We start from the raw sequence: 25,277 nt of genomic DNA, 5'->3' as shown, positions 1-25,277 counted from the left end.
CCCAGGCAGGTTGTCCTTCATTACCAGACTCTCCAGGAGAAACGGGGGAGTCCTCAGGGCGCCACCCCCTCCCTTACCCTCCTGGAAGCTGTCTCTTCGTTACCATCGCCGGCACTCGTGCTCTAGCTTCCATAATTCCTGAGTTGTGGCAGGATCTCTGCTGGTCCATCAGTCTCCCAGAGCTGCCACCAGAGTGATGTTTCTAGAATGTAATTAGATAATGTTCGAAACTCCAGTGTCTTTGGGGATGTGGCTGATTCAGGCGCTGGGGCAGGAAGAATATACTATGTGCCTGGAGCATTTGTGCCAGAAAGTAAGGTAAAGAGGTGCTCAAAAGAAGATAGAGGCTTTCAGAAAGAGCACAGACTTGGCCTGAAAGAAGTCCCGACAGCCAAAGCTGGAATGATTTGAGCAAGAAAATGAATACCAACAGCATTGGATTATAATCCATAGAATAAAGAAATACCTATGTGTCTATGGATGAATAAATGGATGGATGGATAAATTAATGGTGGAGAAGAAACAGTTCTTTCTTACAGAAGAATTTCAATTAATAAATGTAGAAGAAGGAATAAGAGAATAGGAAATCATCCGTGGAACACCACAGTAAAAATGGAGACTAAAATTAGTGGACAAGAGTTTGAAGAGAAGAAGGATATTTGCATATTCTCACATTACCTCTTCTGATATAGTTATTAATTACAAAGGGAAAAATAGTATCTTACAGTGGAGAAACCTAACAGCACCTAACCAAGTGGCCAAGGTTAAGGTCAGCACATTGACACATGATTAATAACATGCCCAAGGTTAATAGCATATTGACATCATGTTTTCCCTAATGTGACAGGCACAGCATCACTTTGGTAGTATCCCCGCCAGAAATGCTCAGCCTCAGTCTAATCATAAGAAATTAAACCCAAGTTCAGGGACATTGTGCAGAATAATTGACCAGTGCTCACCAAAGTGTCAGGTCTTTAAAGATGAAGAAAGACTGAGGAACTGTCACAGGTTAGGTTAGGGACACAACAACTAAATGCAGTTTGGAACCCTGGATTGGGCCCCAGAATGGAGAAAGGACATTAGGGGGAAAACTGGTTAAATTTGAATAAAGTCTATAGTTTATTGAATAGATGGACCAGTCTTTATTTCTTAGTTTTGATCATTGTACTAAGATTATATAGGTTACATACTAAGTGAAGTAACCAGAGAAAGACAAAGATCAAATGATGTTGCTTATATGTGGAATCTTTAAAAAAAATTAAAAAGATACAAATGAACTTATTTACAAAACAGAAATAGGGCTTCCGTGGTGGCGCAGTGGTTGGGAGTCCGCCTGCCGATGCAGGGGACACGGGTTTGTGCCCCGGTCCGGGAAGATCCCACATGCCGCGGAGCAGCTGGGCCCGTGAGCCATGGCCGCTGAGCCTGCGCGTCCGGAGTCTGTGCTCCGCAACGGGAGAGGCCACAACAGTGAGAGGCCCGCGTACCGCAAAAAACAAACAAACAAAAAAAAAACAGAAATAGACCCATAGGCAAAGAAAACAAACTTATGGTTACCAAAGAGGAAAGGGGGGGGATATATTAGGAGTTTGGGATTAACATATACACACTACTATATATAAAATAGATAACCAACAAGGACCTACTGTAGTACACAGGGAACTCTACTCAATATTTTGCAATGACCTGTAAGGGAAAAGAATCTGAAAAAAAATAGATGTATATGTGTGTATAACTGAAACACTTTGCTGTATTCCTGAAGCTAACACAGCATTGTAAATCAACTATACTTTAATAAAATTTTTTTAATTAAAAATATTTTTTTATTTTAAAAATTAAAAAAAAAATTTTAACTGTAATTTATTAACAGTAGATATGCTTCATGAAGGGTGTACAGGAACCCTACAATTCTTAAAAACTTTTTTGTGAGTTTAAAATTATTTCAAAATGAAAAGACTTTTAAGAAACTCCTCATGAGTGTCTCCATTTCCCTCAAGGTGAAGTCCACATTCTTTTGCATGGTCCCTTGACTTGGGTTTGTTTGATTTCTTACAACCTTCGATTGAGGTTGCACATTTTTGGCAAGAACAGCACATGAGCGATGCTGCACCCTCCTCGGTGCATTGTATCAGGGGTCCGTGTTGGCAGTTTGTCCCAACATCAGTAGTGTTGGTTTGATCACATGGTTAGAGATGATGTCCGCCAGGTTAATCCACTCCTCTTCTCTTTGTAATTAACATGTAATTAATGGGGCGAGACTTTGAGATTATGTAACTATTGCATTCCCCATCAACTTTCTAGTTTTAGCATCCGCTTATGCTCTGTCACTATCATTCCTTCTGTATGTATTAGTCGGGCTCCTAAATTTTAGGCTTAAGCAGCTGGGTAGGAAATCGTACCGTTTACCACGGTGGGGACAGTAGAGGGAGGAACGGGCTTTCAGCAGGTTGGGACAAAGATTTATTGTGGAACGTAAAGGGTACTTTATCTAGAGGCTTCAGATGAGGGGGTTAAAACCCAAATTCCTAGAAATGACTGGTAACATTTCATTTTACTAACATTAAGACCATGGTTAGAAGTGACAGTTGGTCAGTTCCTCAAGGGTGGGGACCACCAGCTGGTTGAGATCCAGTCTCTAAATCCATGCCCAGTGCTAAATGCTGTGCCCGGGCAGTGAAGGGACTAGCTGTGCAAAACAGAGTCACCATTTTTATGGGTTTGGTCTCACTTTACAGCTTTCCCTCTGTCAATTGCTGCGTTTCTGCCAGGAGTAATTAATGTCACCCGTGGTCGTGTACACCCACTGTCCCTGTGATATTTTGTGGATACCACCTCCCTCCCTCCCTCCCTGTCCGCTCCCCACCCCCCAGCACTGGCTCACAGTCTATACAGTTTCCTTGAGCTGTCCCTGTTTGAGGTGTAGTTCACACTTTCCACGTTCTCTTTTCAGAAAACATCACCTTCCCTAAGGTGAATTTCTATTTTGTTCAAATCACATGACTGAAAGGCATATACTTTGTGTTTTCGTATTTCTTCCAAATATTGATGTCATTGGATGTGGTTACTCAGAGCGGATCTAAATATGAAACACTGTACTTCATCTTCAGAGTGGATGATGTGATAAGAGGAGGAAGATGGAAAACACTTTTGTGGATCCTCACGTGTTGTGTGATCAGGGAGCGGGGAGGTGGTCAGGGACAGATAGGACTGTGGCCTCTGCTTCCTCTATGGTGAAGTGGCTCTGCTTCGGCTTCATTACCAGGGGCTGGTTTGGTGGGCTGACACCTGGACAGTAAGCCTTTCATTTTCTGGAACCCTTTCCTAACCTTCACACTTTTCCATCACTCTGTAGCTCCTCATTCCCCATGCAGTGCCCCGGTGATGGTGAGGGGAAGGCAGCAAAGCAGGGCAGGATGGAGTGCCAGGCAGTTAGGCACATTCACAGATGACAGGCCTCCCCTACAGCCAGTTTACATTTGGGCCTCAGCACAAAGGCAGATGATTGCATCAGGGGCCTCTGGATAGTGGAACATTTGAACACTCGATTCTTGAATGCTGACTACAGCACACCCTGGCTCAGATGCCGGGGGAAAGCAGCACCTTCCCCCCAGTGCAGACCAACCAGCGGATGCTGTACAGGGGAGCGTACATATGCTTAGCTGGTGAATGATGCCACTTCTGAACACTTGTGCTCATTTTGTTTCGGAGCCAAATGAAAACAGTAACGGATCATTGCAGCGTTAAAATCCATTGGTTCCCCCACCTGGCTGTGTGCCGTTATCGAGTGCGTGGTATTTTTCAAGTGCCCATTCAGTACTGGACACTTTATGGGGTGTGCAGGTAGAGCAGTGAGCAGAACAAGGTCCCTGTTTTCATGGATGTAAACATTAAACAAATGCCGTCTATTAGATGGTGGTAAATTCTAGGAATAAAATAAAGCAGGGAGGGGAGTGGGGATGTTAATTAATTAATACATTTATTTATTTATTTATTTATTTATCTATTTTTTAAATTTATTTTTGGCTGCTTTGGGTCTTAGTTGCTACGCACAGGCTTTCTCTAGTTGGCGGTGAGCGGGGGCTACTCTTCATTGCGGTGCAGGGGCTTCTCATTGCTGTGGCTTCTCTTGTTGCGGAGCACGGGCTCTAGGCACTCGGGCTCAGTAGTTGTGGCTCGCGGGCTCTAGAGTGCAGGGTCAGTAGTCGTGGCGCATGGGCTTAGTTCCACTGCATGTGGAATCTTCCCGGACCAGGGCTCGAACCCGTGTCCCCTGCGTTGGCAGGCGGATTCTTAACCACTGAGCCACCAGGGAAGCCCAGGGGCTATTATTTTAGATAACAGGGTACCTGGGCCGCTCTTTGGAGGTATAACTGGAATAGAGACCTGAAGTCAGTGAAGGATTAAGTCTGCCTTCCACTAATCAAGGAAGTGGGAGGTGGAGAGAATATTCCAGGCAGGAGGGAATACATCAGAATAAGCTGGGGAACTTTTAAAATACACATTGTCTTGGACCTGACATAATTGGTCTAGGACCTGCTTTTCTATAAAAGCTCTTCAGAAGCTTCTGGGAAGCAGGTTGGGGAGCTACTCTTAAAATCCATTAAAAGTATGAGTCATTCCAGGATCTATATGAGGAAAACAGTGTTGATGGTAAATGAGTAAAAACCGTAATCCCTCTGGGTAAAAAGAATTGGAGGCAAAGAGAAATGAATAGAGGAAATTAAAGGAAATAATGAAGGGAAAGAAACAGTCTTGAACCTTAATGAGAATGCTATTCTTATAATAAAGTTTGATTCTCAGAATAATAGAGGACTGCGGCTCTGGTCCCCGTTTCTACTTTTTCTTTGGCACCTCCTGCTCTGAGTGAACCAGTGTCCTGCTGGTGGCAGTTCCCAGGCGGGACACACAGCACCATACCTGTGTTTTCTCGTGGTTTCCTCTGCTCACTGCTCCCTGACTTTGCTTGGTCTTGTGGGAGGAGCATTGCAAGGATTAGTTAGCCTATGTAGGTTGAGGTGCTGTGCAAGGGGAGCTTACCTAGAGGTTGGCCGATGGCACCTAGTTCATATCCCACCGTGTGCCTCGGGATCTCCTTGGACCTCCCTCTGGGACACCTGGTCACGTGTCAGACATCGGTGTAAACGCTTTTCTCCTGTGTCGATGGAATTCTTAGGTGGCAGAACTGGGGGATAGATGGGTTCCTGCATTCCCATCCACCAAAAAGCAGGCCTTGTCGTGAGAGGATGCCATCTGTTGATGGAAATACTACCTGCACATTTATATTTCATAAAGTTGACTGGGACTAAAAAAATACATTTTAAAAATAGACTGCCTTTTTTAGAGCAGCTTAAGGTTCACAGCAAAATTGAGAGGAAGATAGAGGTTCCCCATATACCTCCTACCTACTTCTGCTTCTCTTTGATTTCTGGAGTGTCCACAGTCCTTCAGGCATGGCCCTTTTGGTGTTGGTCATCTTGCTCCTGGCTGTGTGGTATGAAGGCATCAAGGTTGGCAAAGCCAGGCTGCTCCACCAGGCCCTGATGAGCCTGTGCATCTCCACCAGCCAGCAGCTCATCGAAGAGACAGACCAGAATTCTTCAAGCTCAGAGTCCCCCGCAGTCAGCAGAACCCACCTCAGGTGGTTCTTGTGTCACTTCGGCCAGTCTCTACTTCATGTTGCTCAGGTGGTCATCGGCTACTTCATGATGCTGGCTGTTATGTCCTACAACACCTGGATTTTCTTTGGAGTGGTCCTGGGCTCAGGTGTGGGCTACTACCTAGCCTATCCACATCTCAGCATGACTTAGCTGGTGACAGCTGTGCAGGCTCTGGGGGCTGGAGAGAGCTGGGGCCCCTCCTTCCAGACATTGAACTTCCAGCCCCACGTCTCCTTCTTCTTCTGTTGGCTGTTCTCACGGCATTCCCAGCTCCTGGAAACTTTGAGCTGAAGCCAGCACTTGTTCCCTGGAGTTCAGAGGCCACTGCAGCTCCTCAGCCAGGCTGCAGAGGGCCCAGGCATAGTCTTTCTGTGCCTTAAGAAGGCTGCTGTGACCAGAGGGTGGATGAAGAGACCAGAACCCGGCGGGCAGGTTTCATGATGATGGCAGCATATGCTGGGACCTGTTTCCCTTTCTTGGGGGGAGAGTGATAGCAGACTAAAGGCAGAGAAGCAGGACTGTTAGCAAGGCTTTGACCCATCCTCCAAATAGAGTGAGCTCCTCCCATCAGACAGCACTGCCTGCAGGAAGATGATACTTTAATGGCTTTAGGTGCCAGGGAGCTCTTCATGGCCTTCATGCCCCCCTCTTATCCTGATCCTCCTTCTATGCAAAACCGAGAACTGCATTGAATAATATTCAGTACAGATGTTCTTTATATATTACTTACTGCTCACCCATAATGATCTGGTAGGGAAACCTGACTCATCCATTTAAAATACTGAGTAAGCCACAGGGGGTAATGACTGAAGATGCAATAAGCAGTCAAACCAACACATTGCACAAGTAGAGTTAGGTGGGGCTCTTCAGATATTTGAACCTTTTCACTTTAAAGAAAAGGAAAGATTAGACCCAGGGAGAGAAAAATCACTGCTGTATACTGTAATGTCTACACTCAAGTACCTCATGGGCTAGGTGAAAGATGGTCTGAAGCTTTGAGAATTTAAAAAGAAATATATTTTAATAAATATATATTTTTAAATAGTCAAAAAAACCCAAACAAACAGAACATGTGTAGCCTCCCCCATGCTCAGCATCGCCCACCAGAGGGGAGCCTTTGTTACAACTGATGATGCTCCATTGACACATCATCCCCCAGGGTCCATAGTTTACGTTAGGGTTCACTCTTGGTGTATATTTTTTGGGTTTGGACAGATAATGACATGTATCCACCATCGTAGTAACATACTGACTAGTGTCACTGCCCTGAAATTCCTCTGCCCTAAAGATCCTTTTTTGGTGTGGTTTTTAGGAGCTCACGAAGACAAAAAAAGGGGGAGGGGGCATCTGTAAAACTGGCTCCCCACAGGAGCAGATGTCATTAGTTGGGCTTCAGTGGGCAAATGCAGTGCTGAGCCCACGCCCCTCTGCTCTTGAGAGCTACCCAGTTTGAGGTGGCATGAATCATTTGAAACCGTGTGAGTAATACCCATGAATTTCCCTGGAGTTTCTGTAAAGCTTGACTCCTTGAGCATTATATTCTCTTGCATCCCATTTGAGTAGGTTTCTTTGCTTTTATTGGAGACAAGCTTTTGCATCCCGGGGGAGGAAAAGTCACTTAGATGTCTCCTCTGTCACTGTTATATCAAATCCTGTTCAGTAACGTCTACTGTGAGGAGGAGGGCCAGGACTGATTATCTGGGGTGTTTGTTATGACATTTAGACACACCGGACTTTTCCAGCAATTGGAAGCCAGAGGATAGTATATAACCAGCAGAGGACTTTGCTCTGTTACACTTTTTTAACAGTCGTAGACCTTTTTCATGGATGTAAAACTTTGAATCATACCAGCTTCTTTATTAGCCAACAACTTTTTTCTTATAAAACTTCTTTTCAGTGTTGTCAAGAGAAAGAAAAACTGATTTTGTTTCACTGTGTTTAAGTTTAATAGAACAGAAAATAAATGCTTGCCCAGAGAGGGTAGGTGATTGGAGGGAAAATGGACTTGCACTGCATCACCCACAGAAGGCATATTATAAATCCTATGAAACTGACTGAGTTGGCTGGACTTTATCCTCTAGGACTCAACAGAATGTGTCTCCAGAGCTGAGTCTCCGCCTAACTTTTTGGTGTGTTTCAGCAGTTTAGCCCAGAAGTGCTCAGGGGTGTGGAAGCCCTCAAATCACCTTATTTAACCTCTTCTTTTTACAAATGAGAGAACAGGGGCGGGGGGGGGGAATGTTTTGCCCTAGAAACAGAAAACTGGGGAAGAATGTGATAGGCATGGATATTTATATCTGAACACTGGAGGCCCAATCTTACAATACTCCCCATTACTTCTAGTTTTTTCAAAGCGTGTTATGCAATTCTCAAAGTGATGTTTTAAGACTACGGCAGTTTCTAGGAGAGAGTTTGTAAATTGACATCACATAATAATAATAAAAACAAGGATTTTGTGACTTCCAATAAATTTACATATGAGTCTATATCTTCCTGGGGTGGAGATACAAAACAGAAAAGAAGAGGGAGAGGGGCGATATCAGGGTAGGAGATTAAGAGGTACAAACTGTTGGGCTTCCCTGGTGGCACAGTGGTTAAGAATCTGCCTGCCAATGCAGGGGACGTGGGTTCGAGCCCTGGTCTGGGAAGATCCCACATGCCGCAGAGCAACTAAGCCCGTGCACCACAACTACTGAGCCTGCGCTCTAGAGCCCGTGAGCCACAGCTACTGAAGCCCACGTGCCTAGAGCCCATGCTCTGCAACAAGAGAAGCCACCACAATGAGAAGCCCACATGCAGCAACGAAGACCCAATGCAGTCAAAAATAAATTAATTAATTAAAAAAAAAAAGAGGTACAAACTGTTATGCATAAAATAAGCTACAAGGATCTATTGTACCACACAGGGAATATAGCCAGTATTTTATAATAATTATAAATGGACTATAACCTTTAAAACTTGTGAGTCACTATATTGTATACCTGTAACTTATATAGTATTGTACATCAACTATACTTTAATTAAAATAAGAAAGGAAACAGAAGAGTTGATTTACTTCCTGATATATATGGACTAACTTTAGAAACAAAACTATTGGTTATTAATCCTTTGGCTTAGTTTTTTTTTTTTTTTTTAAGTCATTAACTCATTCAGTCCAGTTCACTGAATTCTCAGTTATATGTGGCAGAGAAGATAGAAATGATGTGCAAGGTGAGAAAATTCTAGATAAAAAAGGGAAAATACAGAGAAAATGTGTTGGTAGATACTGGGAAAATTAGGGTATTTACTGGAGGAAAGAAATGTGAAACAGAATGCAACAAAAACTGAAGGGATGTAGAGATTTAATTGGGGAATGGGGGAGGGGGAAGTGAAGACAAGAAGAGGGAAAATAAGACAAGTTTATGAGGTTTCTAAATGAGAAAGGGATGGCAAGTATCCAAGAAATGAAAGAAGGGGGAACTTCCCTGGTGGTCCAGTGGTTAAGACTCCGTGCTTCCAATGCAGGGAGTGGGGGTAAGATCCCTGGTCGGGGAACTAAGATCCTGCATGCCCCACGCGAGGCCAAAAAAAAAAAAGTCTTATAAAAATATTGAATCACTATGTTGTACTCCTGAAACTAATATTGTAAATCAACTATACTTCAATAAAATTTTTTAAAAAATAGAAAGAAATGAAAGAAGGAAGTAACTGCAAATGACAGCAGGCTGTGAAGCAAGACAGTTTCACAGCAGGTCTGAGTGACTCTTAGTGTCTAAGATGGATAAGGACTAACGGCCAACTTTCACTATATTCCTGACAGATAGATGGATATCAGCTTCCTGAGATGTCACCTGCAGGCTGGTGATGGTCTGTGAATTGTCACCCGGCCCTGATAATATAAGTACACACGGAGAGTAAGAGTTAGAAACTCTTGTAGCAGTTTGACAGAATAATTTTATGTCCATTGAATCTAATGGTAGAAGAGTTGGGGCCACAGGAATTCCCTGGCGGTCCAGTGGTTGGGACTCTGCACTTTCATTGCTGTGGCCCAGGTTCAATTCCTGGTCAGCGCAACCAAAAAAAAAATTTTTTTTTTAAAGAATTGGGGCCTGTATTTTATGTCTTTTAAATTTTGTTTTTTAATAACTCATTCATTTTTTTTTTTTTTTTTTTCGTTACGCGGGCCTCTCACTGTTGTAGCCTCTCCCGTTGCGGAGCACAGGCTCCGGATGCGCAGGCTCAGTGGCCATGGCTCACGGGCCCAGCCGCTCCGCGGCATGTGGGATCCTCCCGGACCGGGGCACGAACCCGTGTCCCCTGCATCGGCAGGCGGACTCTCAACCACTGCGCCACTAGGGAAGCCCACTCATTCATTTTTTATTAAGGTATAATTGACATAGAACATTATATTAGTTTCAGGGTATACAACATAATGATTTAATATTTGTGTATATTACAGAAGAGTCACCGCAATAAGTCTAGTTAACATCTGTCACAACACATAGTTACAAAATTTTTTTTCTTATGGTGAGAACTTTTAAGATCTGCTCTCTTAGCAACTTTCAGGTATTCAGTACAGTATTATTAACTAGGCACCATGCCGTACACTTCATCCCCATTACATTTTTACCGTATTTTACAAAAGATTCATCTGAGATGGGTTAGAAATACAAAAACACACATGGATAATTTGAGAAGCATCACTTAACCCCTTGCTACTCAGAGAGGTTCGGAGGGGTCTTCGTCACTGAGACTGTTACCAATGCAGAAACTCAGCTCCCACCACAGACCTTCTGAAAGCTTGAGAAGCTCTGTGCTTCAGACCTTTCTACATTGGATGCATGAAACTATTAGGAAGTTCTTCCTCGTATTGATTCTAGCTCTCCTTCACTGTACCTGAGATCCTGCAGGAAAAACATCTCCTGTGACAGCTCTTCAGATATTTAAAGACTGCTGTTAATTCAAAAACGTATTTTACAAATCATTATTGAACATCTATTCTTTGTAAACTGACAGGCTACACTGTAGGGTTATAGTGATGAAGAGGACTCTGACCCCAAGGAACTTGAGCTTAATAAAGGAGAGAGGAAATGGGCTTTGTACATAAATACCATCATACAAGACAGAACCTGATGATCCCACAAGATCGAGCGCCGGGGAAATTGATAACATGAGGAACTCTTTTCACCCGAAGGGCAGTGAGGGCGGAGGTGGAGCCTGGGGCAGGGCGGGGGAAGGGGAGCCACTGCCAGGCCGGCATTCGTACAGCTCCTGAGAAGATGGCAGGAATTGGACATGTGCAGACGGCATGAGGGAGAGATCAGAAGTGGGACCGAAAGATGGGAAGCTTGGGATCTGAATTTAAACCGTAATCAAAATAAGGTTTTATCAAAGTTGAGTTATTTGTAGTGAGGTGGATGGACCTAGAGTCTGTCATACAGAGTGAAGTAAGTCAGAAAGAGAAAAACAAATACCGCACGCGCGCACACATATATATGGAATCTAAAATTAAAAAAAAATGGTCATAAAGAACCTAGGGGTAAGACGGGAGTAAAGACACAGACCTACTAGAAAATGGACTTGAGGACATGGGGAGGGGGAAGGGTAAGCTGGGACAAAGTGAGAGAGTGGCATGGACATATATACACTACCAAACATAAAATAGATAGCTATTGGGAAGCAGCCGCATAGCACAGGGAGATCATCTCGGTGCTTTGTGACCACCTAGAGGGGTGGGATAGGGAGGGTGGGAGGGAGGGAGATACAAGAAGGGAGACATATGGGAACATATATATGTGTATAACTAATTCACTTTGTTATAAAGCAGAAGGTAACACCATTGTAAAGCAATTATACTCCAATAAAGATATTTACAAATAAATAAACTTATCAAAGGCAAAAAAAAATAAATAAGGTTTTATAATTTAACCCTCAGATATTTAGAGGCTTGAAGAGTACAATGATTCATTTTTCATGGGCTTTAAAAAGGGTCAGACTTTATGGATCTGAAATGGTCAATGCTCATATTTAAAGGAGTCTTTTTTTAGGTCCTCTTAGCCATTGTCTGTACCCTGCCATCTGCTGAAAGAAAACCATACTCTTTAAAAGGAAACACTTTTCATTGTGAAAACATGAGATAGTACAGTTGATCCATGAACAACATGGGTTTGAACTGCACAGATCCACACATGCACGGATTTTTTTCAATATTGCATGGGTCTACTTATATACAGATTAATTGGGAAAAAATCCACGTATAAGTGGACCCATACAGTTCAAATCCATGTTTTTCAAGGGTCAACTGTACACGATCTGTGGTTGGTTGAGTCTGTGGGTGAGGATACGGGGGGCGGACTATTAGACTTGTGCATCTGCAGATTTTGGTATCCGTGTGGGTCCTGGAATCAGTCCCTCGAGGATACCAAGAGATGACTGTATAGTCATCTTAAAAAAAAAAATCCAGTCGCATGGTTGAAAAATAAAAGGGGGGCACACTGCACGGTCTCTTTGTAACCCCTTTCCCCGTCAGCCTGGTCCCCCTCATCCTGCACTGTCCACAGCCCGTGGGCAGGCGCAGCCAGCTCTTGTTTGAACGACTTGAATTCTAGGTGGTGCCCCTCTATCTGAACACGTTTTAGAGCTACTGCCTTTAAATAGGTGCAAGACTCTGTCTGTATCTAGTCAGGAGAAAGAGACCACATAGTAATTTGAACAAGGACAGCTTAATATAAAGAATTTTTAACTGCAGCAAGAGATTAGAGTAATAAGGGATTGGCTACTAAGAAGTAAACTCTAAAAATTAAAGGAGTAGCTGGTGTACCCAGGGCTGAGATCCAGACTTTATTGGACGGCACACAGCCACAGCTCACCTCATGGCAGAGAAACCACACTGGTGGAATTTGCTTGAAATCAGCCCTCTGGAACCTGCCAGAAATCTGTCCTTTAAGGTATCTGGGAAATCTGTTCACAGGGAGGTGTCTCCCCAGAAACAGTTGACTGCAAAACTGCCTCTGGGAGTTCCAGGGAAAGCTGCAGGGTGCTGCTGGCAGCTGTGCACTGCGGGAGCCTATCCAGCTGCAGGACCAGAGCCCGGCAGCAAAACTCTCTCCTCCTGCAGTGTCTTTCCAGAACCCTCCACTGAGAAGCTTAACATCATGCCAGTTAATGCAGAAAAACTGTTGGAAAGGCTCAGAGCCATTTTCACAGAGCACGCGAAAAGGGTGGACTTGGAGCTGAGAGGCAATATGTTGATAACCAGCACGGTAACTAAGAAATACAAATAGTCATGACATCCTGAGTGAAACATTCCTGGAGGACGTGTCTGCATACGATAGATTTCAGAGCCAAATATTAATGATTTAGGTGTTATTCTTACTACTTACGTTGTTTTTCTCTCTTGACTGAGAATTGACTGAAGATTTTTTCTTCACTTTCAGTAAAAGTGTCAGTCATATAGGTACACCTAGGGTGCAGCAAGCAGAAAAGAAATGCCTTTTGAGTAAAATTATTAGTTCTATAGAAACTGTAGAGGTAGGAATAGCAGATAGGGAATATAGGGGGGAAACAAAGTTGTCTAAAACATATGTTATATATTCCATCAGTTTTGCCCTCCTAAGGCCTGCCAAGGCATCCTGCTGTACCAGAATGAACCAGCTTTCCTTCTGCTGGCGCAGAGCTCTTACCCTAGGGTCATCCTTCACCATTCCTTTCCCTGCTTTTCTGTGTTGGATCATGTCTTTTTTTAGTCCAGAATCTTCCTCTTTGTTTGTTGGGGCGGTTTTTCCAACAGCGTTCTGAGAAGTGCTGCATGGAAGATCAATTGTTTTCAGAGTTTGTATAGCTGAAAATGTCTATTCTGTCCTGATATTTGATGAGTAGTTTGGCTGGCTATAAAAATCTAGGTTGAAAATAATTTTCCTTCAGAATTTTGAAGTCATTTCCACACTGCTATTAAAGTTCCATTTGGAAGTATGAAGCCGTTGTGATACCCATTCCTTTCTGTGTAACCTGTTTTTCTTTCTGGAAGCTTATACGAATTTTTCTGTTTCCAGTATTCTGAAGTGTTATGATGACATGCCTTGGAAAGGCGTATTTTTATCCCTTGTTATGAGCATTTACTTGATAATATTCTCTCTCTTTTTTTTTTTTTTTTTGCATGGACATTCCTGTTTTTCAGATGTTCAACTTTCCGGATTGATCTTCCAGTTTTCTTACCTTGTGTCTCCTATTTTCTACTTTTGTCTTTTTTGCTTTCTATTTTCTACCTTTGTCTTTTTTGCTTTCTTGGGAGACTTGAGGTCTACAACTTCTACGACTTGAAGTCTACAAGTCTGTGACTTCTACAACTTTTAATTTTGACATTACATTAAAAAAATTTTTTGTGTGTGTTCTTTAAAATGTTGTTGTTGTTCTCTGAATGTTCCCTTTTAGAGCATCCTATTTTTGTTTTGTGAGCACAACATCCTCTCTTTTCTCTCTGGGAATGTTAATGAGAGGTTTTCTTTTTTCCTTGACTTTTCATCTTGCGTGATCTGTACTTTCTCCAAGTTGACTTTTTTTCTGCTGGTTTTGGTTTCTGTCTTTCTTCTTTGTTAGGCATCTGTTGAGTTGCTCAGTTTTAAGAGTCGGGCTCTAAAGCAGAGCTTCTTAACCCATGTGCCCCCCCCCCAAAAAAGTTGTCACAATGTGTGAAGATAATGATGGTGTCAGCCCTCCAAGTGGCAGGGCAGCATCTGGGGAGGCTGAATCCCCCTGGCCCTGCACACGGCCTCATCTGTTTACCCCAGGGTCATATTACATTTTCTGCATGTGGTGTGAAGTGAAGAAGTTTCAGAAGTGCTCCCCACAGTGTGTGGGAAGCTCAGATCCCATAGGTTGGCTTAGTGACAGTGGGTTTCATTGCTGCACGGTCCACCTGGGTCATTTTCTTGAGGCAGATCTGTGCCCATATCTTTAGATCTTTCCTTTGGGGCTGATCAAATCCTCCAGAAGAGTCATCAGGTTCTCACCTGGAGGATGTAGGTCTAGCTTTCAGTAATTTTAGGAGCAAAATTGAGAAAAAAGACTGATGATCTCAGCATTCAATATGTAAACACTCTCTTGACTCTCTCAGTTTTTGGTGCAGTGCACCTACCCTCCGATGTGCCTGCTACCCCCCTGTCCAGAGACGCCCCCTCCATCTCACACTCTTCAGAGCACGTCGCTTATCTTCCACTGGAGCTGGGGAGCCTTACTAAACAGGGCAGAGGAGTCGTGTATCTATGTGGAGCAAGGATCTGGGAACTCACCTATTCCCTAAGACTTTGTCAGTCTCTTCTTCTGTAATTAGCTCATCCTTCACCCCTCCTTCCACAGCTTCCTCATCCTACCAATTCCGAGCCTTGGGGGGGTACTTAAATGCAGCTTAGGTTGTGTCTGAGCTTCCCTCGCTGCTAAATTAGGAATATCTTTTAGATCTTGAGTAAAGTACCTGTTCTTAAACAAGGCACAGAAAGTGTTGACTGTGAAAAATTATTCTTCACATTGTTCATCACCTTAAAAAAAAGTGTCAAGTCTGCCAAAGGTTTGATATCAAGAAGATAATAAAAAACGCCTACACCGCAATATGAGGAGGGTGATTAGCTCAGTTAAAAGTGAGACTTGAGGGACTTCCCTGATGGTGCAGTGGTTAAGAATCTGCCTGCCAATGCAGAGGACACGGGTTCGCGCTCTGGTCCGGGAAGATCCCACGTGCGGCGGAGCTACTAAGCCTGTGCGCCACAACTACTGAGCCTGCGCTCTAGAGCCCGCGAGCCACAACTACTGAGCCCTCGTGCTACAACTACTGCAACCTGCGCATGGAGAGCCTGTGCTCCGCAACAAGAGAAGCCACCACGATGAGAAGCCTGCACACTGCAACGAAGAGTAGCCCCTGCTCGCTGCAACTAGAGAACGCCCGCGTGCAGCAAGACCCAACGCAGCGATAAATAAATAAATGAATGAATGAATGAATAAAAAAGAGAGAGACTTGAACTGAACATGTGTTTCTGTTTTGTTTGTTTTTTTTAAGAGGTAGCACTCTGAATCCTGGAACAAATGCTTTGTAGTTAAAAGTCATAAAAAATATGTTGCTCTAAAGTTAACAAACGAAATGTTTTAGATGTGATTCATATATGGATACGTATCATATACTTTATAGAGTATTTAGTGCGTAAATATTTCTAGCTATTTCTGTTCTTTCATAGAAATTTTACATTTTTTTCCCCTTTCTTAGGACAAAGTTAAACTATAATCCTCCAAAAGATGATGGATCAACCTATAAGATTGAACTTGAAGGGATATCGGTAATGGTTATGAGAGAGATCCTGGATTACATCTTCAGTGGGCAGGTATGATGAGACACACAGGAAGGAGGACTGAGGAGAGGCTCCTCAAGCTCAGGGTGAGGGTCTCCTTCATCCACTCTGTGCCCGAGCAGCACTGTCATCTCCATCTTCTGTCACTGTGTGCTTGACTCGGGTCTCCTGCTGGACATGGCGCCCAAGGGTGTTCTTCCGGGGCTCTGCCCTTGAAAGAAAAGCAGACTAAGTAAGATCTTACCCAAATCCCAGGTTTTGTTTCTACCATCCTGAGCTCCACCTTCCAGTCTGAGACATGAGGAACATGGGATGCTCCCTTCACTGCTGTCTTTTTGTTTTTTAAATCTTAATTGCAGCCTTGCTTTGTACCCACACTATCGGGGAACTCGTTCTGTCTCCACAGCATGGACGTGGGAGCCTCCTTGGGCGGTGGGGATTATTTTGTAGAAATAAAGACTTCGAGATTCACACCAGTGACAGGCACCTGCATTGTACTCATGATGCCTCCGTTCTGTTGCCTCAAGAGGACCAACATCCCTGTTCCCCCGCATTCTTTCTTTCTGATTTCCCTTTAGCCTCTGTACCCATTTATATTTCTGGGGATTTCATGAAAGCCAAGGAAGAAAGTGATCAGTGGCTAGTGGTCCTTTCCCTTTCTTTGCCCTCCTCCACCCCACTACCCCCCTGTTTATAATAGGATAATCTTGGGTGTGAATTAGGAAGAAGTTCATGGGCCTCACATCTCATTACACAGGAGTACGTTTTATCTTTACTCCTTTTGAGGGCTCATGTCCTGCTCTCTCCTTTATTCCTTCTTCCTCATTTCTTCTTTCACTTTTCCTTTTGTAAAGGCTCTGTCTCCTACATAAGTATTCTGAGTGTACTGCTTACTTTTCTGTAAATATGTTCATTCTGTCCAGAGTCAAAACTCGGTGCTCATCGTCCTCTTTGAAGTTGTTTTATTGCATTTCACGATGTTATCACTTTCTCTTTTCTCTAAACACTAGGTGGTGGGTGTGTGGAAATAAGGTTATGTGTATGATTCTTAAAAATAAATGAATTTAGGGGCTTCCCTGGTGGCGCAGTGGTTGAGAGTCCACCTGCCGATGCGGGGGACACGGGTTCGTGCCCCGGTCCGGGAAGATCCCACATGCTGTGGGGCAGCTGGGCCCGTGAGCCATGGCCGCTGAGCCTGCGCGTCCGGAGCCTGTGCTCCGCAACGGGAGAGGCCACAACAGTGAGAGGCCCGCGTATCGCCAAAAAAAGAAGTTAAACCAATTTGGGGACAGCCCTTAAAATACTGGCAATGTTCTTTAGCATCACAAAACCAGGCTTAGGTCCAAACTCTTATCTGACTTGTAAAATCAGTTCAGTGGCAGTTATAACAAGTTAGAGGAGTGTATTCACGCTCAGGCTTGCGTTGGAAACTTGAAACCCTATTTATCTGTGGTACAGAACGTGCAAATTGTGGTAAAGTGTTTCTTGCTGCACTTCACTGTGAAATCTCTCCTTAACGCTTCCTAATGGAGGATAAGTACCCATTCTTTCGGAGAGTCTGGACCGTTCGTGATTGTGACAGTATTTTAGGGGCCTGTTTCTTGATGTTGCCTTACTGTTGCGTAGAAAAACTGTGAAGTGGGTGGAGGAAGAAGCATCAATCAAGAAATTGAAGAAAATTAAGGAAAAGTAAATGTTCACAATGTTTTAAAAAAAAATCTTCTTAGGGATTTATTCCAGAAAGTAGCTTTGAGACCAATTTGTATCTTTTGCACCAAGTGCAATGTTTTGTGTTCAGAATGAGGCCCCTCGGGCAGTGTGGCTCTCCCTGTCTTCGAGGGGCCGTGTGGTACCTTCCATGTACCATTTGGCAAAGAAGTGAACTTGATATATTTGGAGGCAGGATTTTCATTAGTTCAGGTGCTAACATTTAAAGAAGTCTCCTTCAGTTTACCATAGAATGCGGAACTTGCCATTTCCTAAGCATTTCAGTCATTTAAGGTTTTTCTCTAAGTATAGAAGCGAGCCCCATGGACAGTTCAGCTTGGCAGGGATATTGGTGGTTCATCTTGGTAAAGGAAGGGAAGAGCTGGGAAAAGTTAATCAGCCACGTGCTGCCTGTGTTGTCTGCAGGTGCCTTGGTGCCCTCCGACTATTCTTGAAAACAAAGCCGAACCATGTGAAATTGCCAGTTTTCAATCATCTTTGACCTCTATAAATGGACCTTTCATATGGTCCATCCAGCCTGATAGATGAGTGGTTGGGTTCTAAATATATACATTCAAATATAAACTATCTATGATCATTCTTACAGATCCGGCTGAATGAAGATACTATCCAAGATGTTGTGCAGGCAGCAGACCTGCTCCTGCTGACGGACCTTAAAACTCTCTGCTGTGAGTTCTTAGAAGGCTGCATTGCCGCCGAGAACTGCATCGGAATCCGAGACTTTGCGCTCCACTACTGCCTGCACCACGTGCATTACCTGGCCACGGAATACCTGGAGACTCACTTCCGAGATGTCAGCAGCACAGAGGAATTCCTAGAACTGAGTCCTCAGAAGCTTAAAGAAGTGATCTCTCTTGAGAAGTTAAACGTTGGCAACGAACGATATGTATTTGAAGCAGTCATCCGATGGATAGCACATGATACAGAAATGAGAAAGGTGCCCGTACTTTATAGCGTGCTCTGACTTTGCCTTTTCACTTACTTATTCATTTGTTTGTTTATTTTTAATCCAAATTCTAGATGTTTTATTTTTCTCCTCCAACTTGAAAAACTGACAAGGTTGTGATCTAAACCATAACCTGGAAAACATCTTCCTATAGCCTCACTAAAGCAGTTTGTTGTTCAGACCAGTCTACCAAAGTCCATGTAACTCATCATATAGCAATGAAAATAGTAATACTTACAAGTCACATGATATCCTTTGAATGCTGTTATTAAGGGAAACGGGATTTCAAGCTAAGCTGGAGAGTATAGAAATGCACCCTACACTCCTCATCCTAGCTTTCAGCATCCTTCCCTCTACGATGGCGGGCTAACCCCTTCAGGGACTCTGATGCAGGAAGTGGGGTGAGAGAAGGGCACATGGAATTCTGGCAGAGGGCTGAATTCTGGCGCTGGGCTCTCCCTGGAGTGACTGACACCACTGGAGGAGAAAGTGGGAGAGCATTCCGGAGCTTTCATGGCAATGAGGTTCCAAATAGGAAGGTTCTAGGAGTGACAGCCTAGGAAGGAAGGGTCTTAGAGAATATCAGGCTTGAGATCCCCATTGTTAATACACTGGGGGAGGGAGCTTTAACCTTTAAATCACAAGGCTTTAAGTCTAATATTTATATACTAGAGGCTAGCTCCAATTACTATATCAAAATAAAGAAATATATTAGGTTTCAGAGTGGCTTTCAGAATGCATAATTGCATTGTTAATTGTTCTTAGTAACTCTTGGCTTACATTTTAATGATTATCTTGTAATTTTTAAATTCTGCAGGCCCATGAGCATGTCCACTTAGAAACCACATTCGTAGCTTCAGCTCCTTAGTACAATTAGTGTTCTGTCTTCCCCATTGGTGGGGTAGATTGGGAAAGGGGATAGAGGAGTTTCCAGCTTGCTGCCACCACTGAAGTATCTTCTCTCTGACCCTCTTCTTGCCTTAAAGTGATGAGGGCATATAAGATGGAGCGGCTGCTGGGAAACAAGAGGCAGTTCCTCATCCTGTGGTTATTCTGAACTTGATGCTGTAAGGACTGTTGGCTTTTATTACTCAGGGTATAAAAGAGTGTACCTTAAAATGACAGTTTCAAAGCCCAGAAAAACTAGTCACCTTATGTATGTAGAGTGCTATAGTCAGTTGGTTCAAATCTGATGATTGAGCATGAAAAGTATATCATTCAGGGACTTCCCTGGTGGTCCAGTGGTAAAGAATCTGCCTTCCAGTGCAGGGGACGCGGGTTCGACCCCTGGTCGGAGAACTAAGATCCCACATGCCGCGGGGCAACTAAGCCGCACACCGCAGCTACTGAGCTCGCGTGCCTCAATGAGAGAGCCCGCGTGCCACAAACTACAGAGAGGAAACCCTCACGCCACAACTGGAGAGAAGCCCGCATGCCGCAACTAGAGAGAAACCCTAGCAGACTGCACACCGTAATGAAAAGATTCCTCATGCCTCAACAAAGAGCCCATGTGCCGCAAATAAGACCCGACGCAGCCAAAAAATAAATAAATAAATAAGGAAAATAAATAAGTAAAATGCATGAATATTTTTTTAAAGAAGTATATCATTCACATTATACATGTTAGATAATTTTTAACAGTAATTACTGAAGAAATAATTATATAATAATCAGGATTTTCTTTTTTGAAATTTGGCTTTTTCAGATTTTTCTTGTAATGTTAATGTTGATACAGGTTCATTATCTAGTTGACCATATTGTATCAAGCTATTCCTGTATATAATGTTTCTATAAATGTGATGTAACTCACAGCACATCCAAGCATGTGAAATAAGGCAAATCATAGCAGGGTTCTTCTAAGTTTTCCTGTTGCTGTGGGAACCCTGTAGGGCATTAAAGAAAGCTGCTTAAAACTTTGCAGTGATAAATCAAATATAAATCTGAAGTGATGGTTTTTTTAAGTTAAACTTTTATTTATCAAGGCCAAGGGAAGTAGAAAGGAAAGAGGCCGTAAGCACATTCAAGCAGTACTGACCCTTACCACTTGCCTGTTGATAATCTGCCTGTCAATAATTTTAGTCTTCCAGGAGTGGGAAAACGTATACTCTAGATGTACAACGTATTCTCCGTTTTTCCTCCCCGTGCTCTCTGCCCTCCAGGTCCACATGAAGGACGTCATGTCAGCGCTGTGGGTTTCAGGGTTGGACTCGAGCTATTTACGGGAGCAGATGCTGAATGAGCCGTTAGTCCGAGAGATTGTCAAAGAGTGCAGCAACATCCCTCTCAGCCAGCCGCAGCAGGGGGAGGCCATGCTCGCCAGCTTCAAGCCCCGGGGCTACTCGGAGTGCATCGTGACCGTTGGCGGAGAGGAAAGAGTGTAAGCGTGGCTGTGAGCGGTTTGACGGGTGGTGTAAGGGAAGAGAGATTTCCACATAAACAGAAAGTTATAACACTTTTCAGTATCTGAAGCCTAATAGCAATAGATTTTTTTAAATGTTTGAAACATTCTTTAGCGTAGTAAAACTAGTCATAGTTATTATAAGCAGAAGTACATAAAACATATTAACTACTAATCAGTTAGTTATCTCTCTCCTTAGTTCACGGAAGCCAACAGCAGCGATGCGATGTATGTGCCCCCTTTATGACCCTAATCGGCAGCTGTGGATTGAACTGGCCCCTTTAAGCATGCCGAGAATCAACCACGGAGTCCTCTCAGCAGGTACCATGCTGTCATCAAGTTTACCTAAACACAAGATCAAGTAATGTCATTTCAGAGTTGTGCAAAATGACTCAAAACCTTTTAAAGAAATAATTTTATTATCCCTCTGTGGTGACATTTTCAGGGTGGCTCTAGCTTCCAAGACTATGGTAAGAAGAATGTTTTCTGTCAGTCCTTATCATTCCTAAATCTTAAATACGTAGCTGTTTTTAAGACGTCACTTGAGGAGCATTTTATTGGATGACTTAACTGATAGAAGAGCAGAACTCAGCGACTCTTACCACCCGTTAGCTGGATGATCACACCTGAGGCGCAGGACTTCTTTGAGCCACGATAGCCTCCCATCTTGGAAAGTTGTGCAGTGTAGAATCGCAACATGTAACTATATTCAAAATAAGAGTGTCACATAAAAGCAGGCATTTCATATGAAACTTGAGAAAATACTGCTTAAATTAGTTCTGGCTTAAAGTTGTTTTATGACAGGAAGTATGTTTTAGTTGACGTTTACAGGTTTGGAACGTTTCAAAGCTTTCTCTCCAGGAGGTGATGGGGAAGGCTGTCCTTGCTGCCTTTCTCTTCACCTTGGATTTGCCTTGTTTGCTTCATCCTGCAAGTGCCATTTCACTTCATTCTAATTATCGTTAGCAGTTCTTCTTTTATAGTCTCTGCTTGCCCACAGACATTACCTTAAAATTTTTAAGCTATGCCACACTGTGCCATATTTTAGATATGCCTAAGGCTATGGAATAGAAATGGAATCGTAGGTTCCACAATTATTGAAGTTTTTGTCAATGATAATCAGCTGGATGGAGTGGTGTAGGCAACAGAATGTGGGTCTGATTTCTCTGTTCCTTCTTCAAATTAGCTTCCTTAAGTTGTCCTCCCATAATGTGTATACATGTGCATAATTTTCACACATGCACACCTACCACAAAGGTTCCTATATCACTGATTTTCAGATTTCCTAGAGAGGTGGTTGTTTCAGAAACTTGAAACAATGAGGAGAGGAATTGTGCCCAGTCGTATTCATTGAAGTTGTGAAATGACTGAGGAGTTCCTATTTGTCCAGCTCATTCTGTGTTTCTTCTTTTCTTGCCTTTTTTCAAAAAATTGATTGACTTTTGTCATTCGGTTTTTTCCCTCTCTACCAGGTTAGAAGTTATATTCTATGTCTATATTCCTTTGAAAGTCACTTTATGTTTGTTTTGTTTTTTTTTTTACTATTTACTTATTTATTTATTTGGTTGCGTTGGGTCTTAGTTGTGGCAGGTAGGTTTCTTGGTTGCTGCTCACAGGCTCCTTAGTTGCGGCTCGCCAGCTCCTTAGTTGTGGCACACATGTGAGATCTAGTTCCCTGACCAGGGATCGAACCTGGGCCTCCTGCATTGGGAGTGCGGAGTCTTAACCACTGCTCCACCAGGGAAGTCCCCTGAAGGTCACTTTTGAATCCACAGCCTGTACTGTTAACAAAGTCTAGTAGTATAAATAGTACATTTATACTCTTATTTTTCACATTCCATAGTCTTATAGTATTAAAACACATGGTTATTTATAAGTAAATATTTACATATATATGTTTATCTGTTTTATACACGTATCTGTAGATAGTGTTCATTTAGATTTATCCACATATTTACCACTTTCTTTCTTTTTCCCTCTTACTCCTCAAACTTTCCGTCTAGGATCATTTTCCTTCTCTCTGAAGTTCATCCTTTTGAATTTCCTTTAATGTGGGTCTAGTGGTAGCAAACTCTTAGATTTGTTTGTCTAAAGATGTCATTATTTTGCCTTCATTCTTAAAGGATATTTTTGCTGGGTATAGAATTTTAGGTTGGCATCTATTAATGAAGATGTTTTTCCACTGACTTTTGTCATTCCTTGTTGTTAAGTCAATTGTCAGATCTAAAGCTCTGCCTTTTCTCTGGGCTGTATTTAAGATTTTCTTTTTGTCTTGGTTTTTCTGCCATTTCACTGTAGTGTGCTTAGGCAACATTTTATTTGAAATTTTACCATATTTGGAGACTGTCAGGCATCTTGACTCTAGCTTGGCCTTTCATCAAATCTGTGAACTTCTTGTTTGTTATGTCTTCATATGTCATCCTTGCTCCTTCTCCTCTGTCTCTCTGCTTTTGGAAGTCAGATCAAACATGGCTAGACCTTTCTACTCCAGCCCCTGCCTTCTACCTTCTTTTTGTTTTCTTTTTCATCTTTTTGCTTCTCCATGTTGCCTTCTGTGATTTCTTTTGATTTATCTTGCACTTAATGAATTCTCTCTTTAACTGTGATGAATCTGCCATTAAATCCATCCATTGAATTTTTTATTTAATCTATTTTTATCTTTTTTTCCCTAGAAATTCTCTGTAAGTTTTTTTCAAATCTACTATGTCACTTCTCTTGTCCCTTCTTCTAGAGTTACCTTCACATTTGTCTTTTTTAAAACATAGTGAGCTTTGTTGTTTTATCGTCTTTCTGATTACTCCAATATTTGAAATTTGGAATCTTTGCAAGACTGCTCCCTATTCTCTGCTTCCGCTGGTTCTTCTTAATAGAGTCTGGTTTCTTTGTATACCTGAGTATCTTTGGCTCAGTGCCAAAGATTGTTTTATTAAAAATTATTTGTAGGGGGCTTCCCTGGTGGTGCAGTGGTTGAGATTCCACCTGCCGATGCAGGGGACACGGGATCATGCCCTGGTCCGGGAAGATCCCACATGCCGCGGAGCGGCTAGGCCCGTGAGCCATGGCCACTGAGCCTGTGCTCCACAACGGGAGAGGCCACAACAGTGAGAGGCCTGCATACCGCAAAAAAAAAAAATTATTTGTAGGGATAATGTGATGTTTTAAAATCTTAGAATGTTAGAATCTAAAACTTAGATAAACATACTTTCTTCCATAGAACTTTTGTGTTTTTTTCTGCCAGTTGCCTGAAAACACTACTAATTTGTAATTACTGTAAATCGAATTCAAATTTTGCGATTTCCTAGATAAGCAAGGAGATTTAAATCTGGCTTCTAATTGTGGTTGGCCTTCATCCTGATGGTTAGAACTTCAGCGAGGCTTTCCTGCCAGAAGCCATGCTGTCTGTGGGCCTGGGATTTAGATTTCTATCTTCTTCATCCCCTCAAAGCCATTAAGAGAAAGGTTGCATTTTTCCCAGATTGCTAACCACCCTCAGAGCAAAATGGTTTCCATGCATGGTAACCTCTCTAGGGCCCACATTTCCCTTCAGTTTTACCATAGTGTCTTGTTGGCTTCTTCTCCTTTAAGACTATTTTAAATAGAGGCTGCGGAACAGAACAGCTGAACTGAGATAACTCAGAGTCACTTGCTGACCGGATGGGTGGTGTCAGTCTTCCTTTTAAGGTGCAGGGTAGTGGGAATCCACTCAGAGATCCCGAGGCAAGTGAAATGGTCAGAGTGACTCACAGATTTGGCTCTATCACCCAGGCTTGGCAAGATCTCGAATCCTTTATTGTCAGAGAACGTATCTCCACATCCTATTTGTGCCCTTAAGTCATTTGTATTTGACTAGAGATAGGTGTTGAAAACTTACATTTCAACTTTCTTGCGTGTCTCCTTTGATTTTTTGCAGAAGGATTTTTGTTTGTATATGGGGGCCAAGATGAAAATAAGCAGACCCTGAGCTCAGGAGAAAAGTATGACCCAGATGCAAACACATGGACCGCACTGCCACCAATGACCGAGGTAAAATACTGCTTTTGTAATTTGTCTGATGTTTCTTTTTTCCCTTTAGCACTTTAGTTTGCTTTGCATTTGAGTATAAGGAAAGAGGTAGCAGCCTCGCCAAGCCCCCCTGCCTGGTGTGCTCGTGCCCCCCTCCCGGCTCCGCTCCCTGTGCCTTCCCTCGCTCCCCTGCTCAAGCCTCCTAGGAGTGCACTTGCTTTGGGACCTCTGCC

The 25,277-nt window shown here is 42.9% G+C and overlaps 2 protein-coding genes across 2 annotated transcripts in view; both read left to right on the top strand.

Moving 5' to 3' along the window:
* GAN (gigaxonin) overlaps positions 1-25,277 on the top strand; it is a 59,128-nt gene that overhangs the window by 15,794 nt on the left and 18,057 nt on the right. Inside the window, exons 2-6 of the mRNA XM_081217236.1 lie at positions 15,889-16,003; positions 18,285-18,635; positions 20,804-21,021; positions 21,242-21,363; positions 24,953-25,065. Coding sequence (XP_081073362.1) covers positions 15,889-16,003; positions 18,285-18,635; positions 20,804-21,021; positions 21,242-21,363; positions 24,953-25,065 — 919 coding nt within the window. The remainder of the gene's footprint in view (positions 1-15,888; positions 16,004-18,284; positions 18,636-20,803; positions 21,022-21,241; positions 21,364-24,952; positions 25,066-25,277) is intronic.
* LOC308606502 (protein SLC31A2-like) lies at positions 5,052-6,339 on the top strand (the record flags this gene model as incomplete). The annotated part of the gene is made up of 2 exons (XM_081217450.1): positions 5,052-5,124; positions 5,377-6,339. 2 exons carry the CDS (start codon positions 5,052-5,054, stop codon positions 5,805-5,807), a joined length of 504 nt encoding a protein of 167 aa, XP_081073576.1. The 3' UTR covers positions 5,808-6,339.

Source organism: Mesoplodon bidens (genome assembly GCF_964165515.1).
Source record: "Mesoplodon bidens genome assembly, chromosome: 18".
Taxonomy (NCBI): Eukaryota; Metazoa; Chordata; class Mammalia; order Artiodactyla; family Ziphiidae; genus Mesoplodon; species Mesoplodon bidens.
This window is presented reverse-complemented; position numbering and strand designations above follow the sequence as displayed.